The 12771-nt window shown below is 40.2% G+C and overlaps 1 protein-coding gene across 2 annotated transcripts; it reads left to right on the top strand.

Moving 5' to 3' along the window:
- The first annotated feature begins 666 nt into the window (after positions 1 to 666).
- Positions 667 to 10779, top strand: LOC131221556 (cysteine-rich receptor-like protein kinase 10). Of its 2 annotated transcripts, XM_058216841.1 has the most exons (5): positions 8093 to 8681; positions 8992 to 9202; positions 9441 to 9678; positions 10106 to 10256; positions 10329 to 10779. In XM_058216841.1, the coding sequence occupies exons 1-5, from the start codon at positions 8403 to 8405 to the stop codon at positions 10635 to 10637; spliced, it is 1188 nt and encodes a 395-aa protein (XP_058072824.1). In that variant the 5' UTR covers positions 8093 to 8402; the 3' UTR covers positions 10638 to 10779. The 2 variants fall into 2 exon arrangements, 1 of the variants encoding a protein (XP_058072824.1); XR_009159412.1 differs by lacking the exons at positions 9441 to 9678; positions 10106 to 10256; positions 10329 to 10779 and adding an exon at positions 667 to 1514 and having other exon boundaries at positions 7842 to 8681; positions 8992 to 9127.
- Positions 10780 to 12771: the final 1992 nt, after the last annotated feature.

Here is a 12771-nt window from a genome sequence, read left to right as displayed (position 1 = left end):
ATCAAGAGAAAAAACAAATATCATTTTTGATCCAAAATTTATGTGACCTCCAAAAAGGGTTTCAATGCAGGCGTTCAATACCACACTTCTTTTTCCAGTGTGGTCCACTTGATTTTTGGATATATCTTATTTTTGGGATCAATACTTACAACAAGCTCACCAAGTGTACGGACGGTTTGGATATAACTCATACATCATGATGGAACCTACAGAACTTGGTGACGTCAACACACCAGCCACATCGGTGGTGGCTAGTACACCAGCCAATCCGCTCCCACACAGACATTGAACGCTGCATTCAAATAAGTCCTCCAACGTCGCATTCAAATAAGTCTCGTTTTTTGCAATTTTTCGCTTTGAAATTTCTCAATAGATTTTAAGGTTATTCTAATAATATTATTGGGAAAATATCTGCAAAATTTTATTATAAGTTAATAAATAAATTATATTTTATATATAGATTTAAAAAAGAAATCCCTTGAGGAGTTTACCATTTAGGAGTCAATATCTCAAGAATTTCGTGATAATATCGCGATATTTTGAAAATTCTTGATAATATTGTTTTGTTGCGATATCATACCGATTTTTTCAAATTCTGGGTTATATCTGTCACACAAACTGTCCTAAAGTAGACAACTCTCTCTCTCTCTCTCTCTCTCTCTCTCTCTCTCTCTCTCATATTTTGAGGATGAATCTTTTTCCATCAAAACCTATCCATGTATTCCTATACAGTTGCATTTTCTTGCTCTTTCAAAGCACCATTAGAGCCCAACCAAGTCCCATCCTCAACTTCTGCGACTCTGAAGAAAATTACACCAATGGTAGTCCATATGGAAACAATCTCTACTCCCTCCTCTCATCTCTAACCAGAAAGGCTCCATCACCCAACGGCTACTACAACACCTCCTTTGGCGAAGACCCCAACCAGGTCTTTGGCATAGCCCAATGCCGAGGCGATATTTCACCCAGTGACTGCGAAGAATGCTTAGACACCGCAAATATTGAGATCATCCGACGCTGTCCTAACAAGAAGCAAGCAGCCATAAGATTCGACAAGTGCCTCCTGAGTTACTCCGACCAACTCTTCTTCTCCAAACTTGAAAATGGTGTCGTGGTTTATGTATTTAATGTGCAAAACGCATCAGACCCAATTCTTTTTAATCTACGGTTGGCACTGTTGATGAGAAATCTGTCCTCTACAGCCACAAATGGGTCGCCTGCGTCCTACTTCGCAACGAATGTCACTGATGTTTCCGACTTCTTAAAAATATATGGCTTGGTTCAGTGCAATAGAGATCTATCGAGCGGCGATTGCTACTCATGTTTGCAATCAATGATCGGCTGGATTCCGACGTGTTGTGCAGGAAAAGTAGGAGGGCAGGTTTTGTCTATGAGTTGTAATATAAGATATGAGGTAAATCCCTTCTATGAATTGTCAGTTCCAGCTCCTCCTCCTGTTCTTGCTCCGCCGCCCCATGAGGATTCAAATTCCACCAATACAACCAATCCTGATGGTAAGATTTAATTTCCATCTTATTATATGTGTACAATATTCAGACCATTCAAAATGTTCCCTGCTCCGTGATGATCATCTCGTGCAGAAATTAGTTTGACTCGCTGGTAAAATGGGCTACGCTCTTATTTCCCTCTCTGAGAGGGCCTTCATTTCTTCTTCTCCTCTGAAACCAGGGCTGTCAAGAGACGGGCCCGGGGTTGGTTTCGGCCTGGATTTTGAACCTATTCAGGCCAGGACTACTCAAAATATTGATTTTGCCCAGCCCACAGATAGCTTCTCCGTATCTTTGCACGTCAGGCATAGGCTATTAATTTTGACGAATGATCAAGACCCATGTGACTATAATGATGTAGAGTGGGTGGCGGACAGTTTCATGGCCAAGATGGATCAGAAAAGGCCCGGTCGGTGACAGAAGTGATCCGGACCGTTGGACCTTAGATCGGGCATATCTCACAATCCGGAATGAGTTATCAGGCGTAAAATATATGATTTTGGGGTAGAACGAGCTACTTTAGGCAACCAACCCGGCTATGCCGGATTGCGCAAGCCGGATTTGTGAAATACCCCCGGATCGACGGTCATTTCCCTGTTTTAATTTCGTTTTTACTATAAATAGTAAGTTTTAGTTTGATTATAACTCTTCATCCGTCGGGCTTTAGGAGTTGTGTCCAACGTGAAAAGAGCTTAGAATAATTAGGAGAACGGTTTGGTGAAGCCAAATAGGATACTTACTATTTTTGGCTGAAAACCTTGCACACTAGTAGACCTCACGACTGTCTATAAATAGTAAGTCACGGATTCTAGGAGTTTTAGTCGTAGTTTGATTCTGATTTCTTTCCCATTGCTTGGTACCCATATTTAAAGGGTTTTGAACTCGTTTTTATTAATGAATTAATCAATTTTGAATTTATTAGAATTTATTTCTATTTTCTGCTTTCTTTCCTCGTGGATTCGAGAAATCTCTGTGAGGGGTCCAGAGAAGCTCCATGGATTCGGAGTAGTTATCCTTATCACGTTCAACCTTGCGTCAATTGGTATTAGAGCGAGGAGTCCCCTCGGGCCGATGGCAAACAATGAAGGTATGAATCAAAATCTTGTGGACGGTGATCAAGGGATTCGTTATCTTTCGGAAAGAATGGAAGCTTTCCACCGGGAGAGTCAGTTGACCATGCAAGGGCTGTAGGAAACTCTCGACTGTCTTGCGGATGCTCTACTTCCGCCCCGAGCCCTAGGTGGTGCTCCACCACCTATGGTTGCTCCACCACCCGTGGTTGCTTTACGACGCAACTTCAATTTTCGTAAAGCACTACCAGTGGCAAACCGTAGGGCTACACCAGATGATTTAAGTTCTAGCGACGAGGACCTTAATGAGGCTTTTGCCCAACGACCAATTCATGGAAGCGATCATCTAAATCGTGCTGAAAGAGACTATCGAGGTAAGACTGAACTTCCTAGTTTTAACAATTTATTAAGTATAAAAGATTTTCTCAATTGGCTAACCGAAGTAGAGAGATATTTTGATTATATGGACGTACCAGATCATAAAAGGGTAAAATTGGTAGCGTTTAAATTAAAATCTAGTATTTCTACATGGTGAGAACAGTTACAACTCTCACGAGCCCATCAGAACAAGGCGCCCATCTCATCATGGCCACAGATGAGACGTCCTCAGTGATTATGAGTAGATATTATTCCAGTAATATCAAAATTACTGATAAGGAAATCAAATCATTACAAATTACACTGAAGAATTCCAACAGTTAGCTATACAAAACGATCTGTCAGAATCTGAGTCACAAAAGGTGTCACGATTTATAGATAAGTTGTGAACGACAATTCAAGACTAAGTTCAGATGTACCCAGTCGAGACCGTGGATGAAGCAGTTCAATTAGCGGGTAGGGCAGAAACACAACTTGCAAGAGCTTCTGCTCGTCCATATCCTTCAACTCGAACCCCCATGACAGGTCTCACGCAAGATCCAGTGCTGACATGAGGAAAAGATCCAGTAAGAGAACGTCCTCAACCTCCTACACCCGCAAACCATGATACAGGGAGCAGCTCATCCAGACCTTAACGTGCAGCACCCACAACAGCGGACCCGAGTAGGATTCCAAATCCTTATGCTTGGCTAATGTCGAACAATTGTTACTGCTGTAGCCAGCTAGGCCACTTATCAAACACTTGTCCTCAACGTCCCGCAACACACTTGACTATAAACGAAGGGGATACTGAAAGTGAGGCCGCAGAAGAAGACCATGGCTTTGATGAATATGAACAAACCACTGAAGAAATAGCAGGTGGTGATAAAGTGACGGGCGAAGATCGTGGCGAATCTCTAGTTATGAGGTGATTATTGTATGCCCCACGAAAGGAATTACATTCACAGCGACACAATATATTTCGTACTTGGTGCACTGTCAATGGAAAGATCTGTGATGTGATCATAGACAGTGGTAGTATCAAGAATATCGTCTCAAGAGTGATGGTGGACAAGTTGCAGCTACCAATAACGAAACATCCTTCCCCGTACTCAATTAGCTGGATTAAAAAGGTGATGAGACCAAGGTAACTGAAGAATATACTATCTCGTTTTCAATTCACAAAAATTATAAGGATCAAATACTTTATGATGTGGTCGACATGAAAGCTTGTCATATATTACTCGGTCGACCCTGACAGTCGGACTGTGATGCAACCCATCGGGGACGAGATAATGTTTACATATACGTTAAGGATACTCGAAAAATAATCCTTACCCCTATGGCACCAGAGAACCACCCTGAAGCCTATAAAGTGGAGGGGAGTTCCCTCTTAACCATTCCGAATTTCATGGAGGAATTTAAGGAAACCGGCGAGCTATACGACGTAGTGGTGAAGGGCGAGGAAGGGGAGCCCTCAAACATCCTTCTAAGTTTAAGACTGTTGCTAAACGAATTCAAAGAAGTCTAGCCTGAGGATTTACCTGATAGATTGCCTCCCATGAGGGATATCCAACATCATATAGACCTTGTCCCTAGGGCTAGCCTGCCCAACCGCCCTCATTATCGGATGAGTCCGAAAGAATGTGAGATACTTTAGGAGCAAGTGGAGGAATTGATCCGTAAGGATCTCTTAAGAGAAAGCATGAGCCCATGTGTTGTACGAGCATTATTAACATCAAAAAAAGATGGAAGCTGATGCATGTGTGTCGACAACCGGGCAATCAACAAAATTACCATCAAATATCGGTTCCCAATATCATGATTGGACGACATGCTTGATATGCTAGAAGGGGCCAAGGTGTTCTCTAAACTAGATCTAAGGAGCGAGTACCATCAAATTCGTATTCGACCCGGTGATAAGTGAAAAACGGCATTCAAGACCAAGGAAGGTTTGTATGAGTGGCTGGTCATGCCCTTCGGCCTATCGAGCGCACTAAGTACTTTTATGCATTTGATAAATCAAGTTTTAAAACTGTTCACTGGCTGATTTGTGGTAGTATATTTTGATGACATATTAATATATAGGTAGGATGAGGCGAAGCACAGGAAACATCTCAGGCAGGTACTTTAGGTCCTAAAAATTAACATGTTGTACCTCAACTTGAAGAAGTGTAGTTTTATACACTGACCATCAAGCATTAAAGTTTATTAATAGTCAGACTAACGTGAATCGTGTGCATACTAGATGAGTTACGTTTTTACAGGAATTCATGCTCGTTCTAAAGCACAAGTCAGGGCAGCAGAACAAGGTGGCTGATGCACTTAGCCATCGTGCATCACTACTTGTTACGATGAGCAACGAGGTGGTCGGCTTCGACTGTCTCAAGGAGCTGTATGCCGAAGATGAGGACTTGAAAGATTCTTAGATGAAGTGCCAAGAAGGTCATCCTAGTGACCTTCATATACAAGACAATTTTCTCTTCAAAGAGAATCGATTGTACATCCCCCAAAGTTCTCTGAGGGAGCAGATTATTCGGGAGCTATATGGAGGTAGCCTCGGTGGACACTTTGGGTGAGACAAGACGCGAGCTCTTCTGAAAGAGCGGTATTACTGGCTGCAATTAGTACGTGATGTGGAAAAAGTCGTACAACGTTGTCATGTTTGTCAGACCTCCAAGGGGCAATCTCAGAATACAGGCCTCTACAACCTGTTACCTGTGCCTGACGGCCCTTGGGAAGATTTATCAATTGACTTCGTGCTTGGTCTCCCATGAACACAACGTGGCATGGATTTGGTATTCGTGGTGGTAAATCATTTCTCTAAGATGACATACTTTATCCTATGCAAGAAGACCCTCGATGCAACACACTTGGCGAATCTATTCTTCAAGGAGGTCATACGACTACACGGGGTCCCCAAGACCATTATTTCTGATCATGATATGAAGTTCATTAGCCACTTTTGGCGGACTTTATGGACTCGATTCGATACATAACTTCAATTCAGCAGTGCTTACCACCCACAGACTGATGGACAGACAGAAGTTGTGAATCACACGTTGGGAAACCTCCTTTGCTGTATTTCAGGGAAAAAACTGAAGCAGTGAGATTTGGCCTTATCTCAACTAGAGTTTGCATTCAACAACATGGTGAACCGCTCAACAGGAAAATCACCGTTCCAGATTATCTACGAACGTGTGCCTCGCCACACACTTAACTTGGTCCCTCTGCCCAAGCATCCGGGCACGAGCATTGCAGCAAAACCTATGACAGACAAGATCATTGACATCCATGCGAAAGTGCAGACCAAGCTACATTCCTCGAACGAAAAGTACAAGGAACAAGCGGACAAGCACCGACAACAAAAAGTGTTCGAGGTGGGCAACCGTGTTATGGTCCATCTACACAAAGAGAGATTTCCGACTAGGACATATAACAAGTTGAAAAATAAGAAGATTGGACCCGTCCCAATCATTCGAAAGATCAATGACAATGCTTATGTTGTTGATCTTCTAAATGACATGGCGATCTCACAGACTTTCAACGTCGCGGACCTGACCGAGTATCATGAACCAAAACAGGATGAGAACTCGAGGACGAGTTCTTTTGAAGTGGAGGGGACTGATGTAGAGTGGGTCGTGGACAGTTTCATAGCCAAGATGGATCAGAAAAGGCCTGGTCGATGACAGAAGTGATCCGGACCGTCGGACCTTAGATCGGTCGTATCTCACAATCCGGAATGAGTTATCAAGCGTAAAATATATGATTTAGGGGTAGAATGAGCTACTTTAGCCAACCAATCTGGTTATGCTAGGTTGTGCAAGCCAGATTTGTGAAATACCCCTGGATCGACGGTCGTTTCCCTATTTTAATTTCATTTTTACTATAAATAGTAAGTTTTAGTTTGATTATAACTCTTCATCTGTCAGGCTTTAGGAGTTGCGTCCAACTTAAAAGAGCTTAGAATAATTAGGAGAAAGGTTTGGTGAAGCCAAATAGGACACTTACTATTTTTAAGTTGATTATAACACTTACTATTTATAGTAAGTCCCAAATTCTAGGAGTTTTAGTTGTAGTTTGATTCTGATTTTTTTTCATTGCTTGGTACGCCTATTTAAAGGGTTGTGAACTCATTTTTATTAATGAATTAATCAATTTCGAATTTATCAGAATTTATTTCTATTTTCTGCTTTCTTTCCTCGTGGATTCGAGAAGTCCCTGTGAGGAGTCCAGAGAAGGTCCGTGGATTCAGAATCCTTATCACGTTCATCCCTGCATCATATAATCTAAACCAATGATCTGTAGTGTTCTACTACAGGTGGACCATGTTTAAAAATAGGGACCTTTACCAAATTTTGGATACAGATGGATGATTAATGAGATAAGTAATACTGTTTATTGTAAATCAACAGTAGAACGTTAGTGATCAATATATGATTCTCTAATATGTGTTTTTTCTGGAACGTAAGCTATCCATGATAGGCCCCACCAGACACTTCAATGAATGTCGAACACCACATAATATTCCATTTCATTCTACTTCAAAAATAATAGGCAGGATCGTGTTTTAAGAGGTGGATATTATACAAAGGCTCATTTATGGAAGCAATATTTTTTAAGCTTAACATACAGTGCATTGTATTGGATCTGTCATCATCTTGCTTATATACCATCTTCCTACTCCTCTTTTCTTGAATCAAATTTGCATTAAACCATGAGCTGTTTTACCCCTTTGATTTTATTAATGTTTTTGTTTCTTTGGCCTAATTTTTTACGTGCATATGAATGATAATTTCTCGTACAATATTTTTAACATATTGCCTTTCTCTTTCCTACCTGTGATCCAAACTCACCCTTGACAATATGCATTTTTAACTGAAATGAGAACTCGTTTGATTTACAGCGAATGGAGGGAACCGATCAAAGGTTACATCCTACGTTATTGTAGGAACGGTTTTAGGATCGGCTCTCTTTGCTTCCTGTATCTACTGCTATCTACGAGGAAGAAAGAGACGACTAGGTAAAAGAAAAATAAACTCAAGGCCATTTCATTTACATCTTGCTGCCCTAAACTCGGGCCAAACTTTACAGGACCACGATGGCTTCTGAATTTCAGGCCCGAAATTTAATGGGCTGGTCTCTGGTGGAACTTCACCTGACCCAATCTTGGCCACTTGACAGCCCTTGCCATAGCAGCCTATGGGCCAGGGCTGGTGGAAGATCAGATTTTATTTCAATTGCCCTTGCAATCTTTTAGGATATGACCTACCATTTATTCACACCTTTATAGAAAGCAGATGATGAGAAAAGGTGCCAATTTCTGTTGTAAATAGACCAATGACAATCATCATTTTCGGCTGTCCAATTTAAGGCAACTATATGAGAGTGCTGGGACTTGAAGCCAGAGAGGCATAAGAATGGTCTAGATAATCTGAGCAAATAGCCACGGGCCCATGCATAGGCTATGCAAGGGACCTCAATTACCTTCTTACCAGGACTAATATTACATTCTCATAATTTTATTTATTTATTATTATTATTTTTTAAATCAGAGAAAGAAGAGGGACATAAAGCATTATTCCATTATTTGGGGCCTCCAGCGGGTACAGAACTGGATTCAAGCATGGATGGGGAGCAAACTCAAGAATTGCCATTGATTGACTTGGTTACTATACAAGCGGCTACAAATAACTTTTCGGATGAAAATAAGCTTGGACAAGGTGGCTTTGGCCCTGTATATAAGGTAATGACACTTCTCTAAGGATCCATCTAGATGAATAATGAAACTGATTAGAGATAATTAGTCTAATGAAATTTGAAATAATAAAGCTTAATTCCTTGACACCAGTGTCAAGAATCTGGTCTTCAAATTGTGAATGTAATTGCAAGTTATGTGCTAATTCCTCGTTATGAATAGTAGGGAAATAAAATTTTGAAATTCAATTTGCCTGGGCATCCAAACATTGACTGGCTTGGATTAGTCAACTAAGCCTTAAACAGAAAATACTGTTTTTTCCCCAATTAAGTAACCATTGCATGGAAAATCTTTTCAGGGAAAGCTATCTGATGGGAAGGAAATAGCGGTTAAAAGGCTATCAAGGAGTTCAGGGCAAGGTTTGGAGGAATTCAAGAATGAAGTCACATTGATTGCCAAACTCCAACACAGAAACCTTGTGAGGCTTTTGTATTGCTGTATTGAGAGAGGAGAGAAATTGCTCATCTATGAATACATGCCAAACACTAGCCTTGATGTCTTCATCTTTGGTTTGGACCCTTTATCTCTTCTTCAACTTCTGAATTTCACTACACACATGCACGTGCATAACATACATGTGCATGTCCAATTGTAGCCAATCGGACATGCACACAAACACCATAAATAAAGTGAATTCAACTTGCATTCTAAGAGACATGGCCTAAACACGATTTGAATTTGTCTCAAATTGCATTCCCTTCAAGACAATTTAAACATGATCTCACTCAATTGGCATATCATGTCCAGATCCAGACAAGCGTTCCCAGTTAGGTTGGGAAAGGCGCCAAAATATTGTATATGGAATTGCAAAGGGCCTCGTTTATCTCCATGAAGACTCGCGACTCAGAATCATTCATCGAGATATGAAAGCTAGCAATGTTTTGCTGGACCATGAGATGAACCCAAAGATTTCTGACTTTGGCATGGCAAGGTTTTTGGGTGGAAATCAAAGTCAAATCAATACCAACAGAGTCGTTGGAACATAGTAAGTTGGCATTTAATTTTCTTCTTTGGCATATACATATATTTCCCCATGATCCCTGCTAACAAGACTCGTCACTCATATGAAAATGTAGCACACATGGTTTTCAAGTTGAATACAACCATCAAGCTGGCCCACCATCCCAAAGATTAAACCAATCCAACAACAAAGGTGACCTGTGTCTGCTACCGAAATGGAAAGATAAAAATGTGGTCCATCAATCCAGATTCAACATAAATGGATGACACAGCTGGTGATCCGACCCATTAGATTTCTTAGTCAGTATATTAAAACGGTGGGACACCAGATGAGTGACTACACATGTGCTGCATTGTCAGATGTGAGTGTGCCGAAGCTCCTGTCGGCATTTCTACTTTCCTAATCATATAATGCTACTAATCTATGGTTGCATCATGGTCATTCACTACAGTGGTTACATGGCACCGGAGTATGCAATGGGGGGGTTATTCTCTGTTAAATCCGATGTATACAGCTTTGGAGTTCTACTACTAGAGATTGTGAGCGGAAAAAGGAACAACGGTCTCTATCTCCCCCGACATGCTCACAGCCTCTTAGCTTACGTAAGATTCTCCTTATTATTCAAATTAAATCCACCTTACTCTTAGATTCTTAGATGAAATGTGATATTACAGGCATGGGGATTATGGTGTGAAGGGAAAGCTTTGGAGTTGATCGATCCTTTATTAGCAAGGTCAAACCCAGCAAGTGAAGTGTTCAGATGGATCCACATTGGACTGTTATGTGTTCAAGAAGATGCAGCGGATCGGCCCACCATGTCATCTGTCATTCTTATGCTCGGAAGTGAATCTATGGCACTTCCCCAACCTACACAGCCAGGTTTTTTTGTTGCAAGGGCTGTCGCTGAATCAAATATATCTTCTGCAAGTGCTAAAATCTGTTCTAACAATGAGCTAACTATCTCTACTCTTGAACCCCGGTGATTGGGCCAAGCCAAGGGGCCACCCTCATGCTTTGATGGGGGTCGAATGCAAAGGAATACTGTGGCCATGGTTCAACCTCATCTTGTCAAAAAATATATATATATATAGAAAAGGAAAGAAAAAGATTTTGTTGTGTTCTCCATTTTATAATCACGTACCTTTCTACTTTGTAACTGTACTTTATGAGTTGACGGACTTGAACCATTTGGGGGTAAGTTGCTTGAAGGTAGGGATGTCAACAGATACCTAAATCTTCCGTACCTAAGTTGACTGACCTGATTTCAATGGATCTAGATTCATTTTGGACCCATTTAGAATTTGGGTCGGGTTCAGATTCGGCATTTTAGATAGGTTTAGAAATTGGGTCATGTGGTGCCTAAACGGTTACCTGTTGACGCATGAATGAATGTGATGAGGTCGATCACCGTCTTCCTCAAGGGTATAACTAAGTTGAATCCTTCTCTAGACTCTTCACAGAGATACCTCGAATCCACGAGAAAATAAGAAAATAAAAATAAATTCTAAAAATTCAAATTTTGATTGATTGATGATAAAAAGGAATTTACATTACTTTAAACAATGATACCAAACCTTGGAATAAGTTTCAAAATCAAACTCTTAACTCAAAGTCCCTAAAATTCATGACTGACTATAAATAGTAAATCTACTATTTGTAGTAAGTGTCTATTTGTCTTAACCACGTCATTCTCCTAATTTTTCTAAGCACTTTTCGTGTTGGACACAACTCCTAAAGCTCAAAGGTTGAAAAGTTATAATCAAACTAAAACTTATTATAAATAGTAAAAACGAAAATAAAATAATTTTTTCAACCATCGATCTGATGGAATCTCACAAATTCGGCATGGTCAACCTAGATTAGTAGGTTGGTTGGCTAAAGTAGCTTCTCTTATCTCAAAATTATAAATGGTATGTCGAATAACTCATTCCGATTTGCAAGATACATCTGTTTTAAGATTCTAACAGTTTGGATCACTACCACCTCCAATTGGACCTTCTTTGGGCCATCTTAGACATGAAAGTGTCCGCAACCCACTCTACATCAGTCCCCTCCACTTCAAAAGAACTCATCCTCGAGTTCTTATCCTGCTTCGATTCATGATATTCGATCAGGTCCGCGACATTGAAAGTACGAGATCTCCATGTCATCTGAAAGATCAACAATATAAGCATTATCATTAATCATTGAGAGGATTGGTACCGGTCCAATCTTCTTATTCTTCAACTTGTTGCAAGTTCCGGTCAGAAATCTTTCCTTTCATAGATGGACCATAACATGGTTGTCTACCTCGAAATTTTTTTGTCACCGATGCTTGTCGGGTCGCTTATTGGACTTGTCGTTCGAGACATGCAACTTGGCTTGCACATATGCATGAATGGCTATGATTCAGTCCACCGTGTTTTCTGCTGCAATGCTCATTCGTGGAAGCTTGGGCAAAGGGATTAAGTCAAGTGTGTAACAAGGCACTCGACCATAAATAATCTCGAATGGAGACTTCCTTGCCGAATAGTTCACTATGTTGTTAAATCCACTATGCCAAAATTGTGAATTTATGATGGACCAGATACGTCGCAAAACCACATAAACAACGGATTTGTCAATTGCTTTGGTCTGTGGCTATTTTCTAGGTCGCAAATTTGTTGCAACAGATAAAATCTGTCTGTAATAACTGATTTCTCACAAAAATAAAAAAACCGTCGCTAAAATTCAAAAATATTGGCGACCGAATAGGTTTTTCCGTCCCCAATATTTTTAATGACAAATAATTTGGATGGCAGCAATGGTTTTTTTATTAGGAGCGAACAAGAAATTAGCAAATCCGTCGCTAAAATATCTGCGAATAAAAATTTCTGAGGAAACTTTGAATTGGTGTTTTTTTTTTTTTTTATATATAAAATAATAATATTAATATTAATATTACACGATTGTTTTAAAAAATAATTCACATGATTATTTAATAAGAATCGCATTAACAAAATCAAAAGATTGGGTTGAATATGAAAGTGGACTAAATATGATGTGTTTGGATGCTCAGTAGGCTTAACACGATTATTTAATAAGAATCGCATTAACAAAATTCAAAAGATTGGGCTGAATATGAAACTGGACTAAATA

This window comes from Magnolia sinica, chromosome 12, assembly GCF_029962835.1.
Source record: "Magnolia sinica isolate HGM2019 chromosome 12, MsV1, whole genome shotgun sequence".
NCBI classification, from domain to species: Eukaryota; Viridiplantae; Streptophyta; class Magnoliopsida; order Magnoliales; family Magnoliaceae; genus Magnolia; species Magnolia sinica.
Note: the sequence above shows the minus strand (reverse complement) of the source record. Positions and strands in the feature narration are given on the sequence as shown.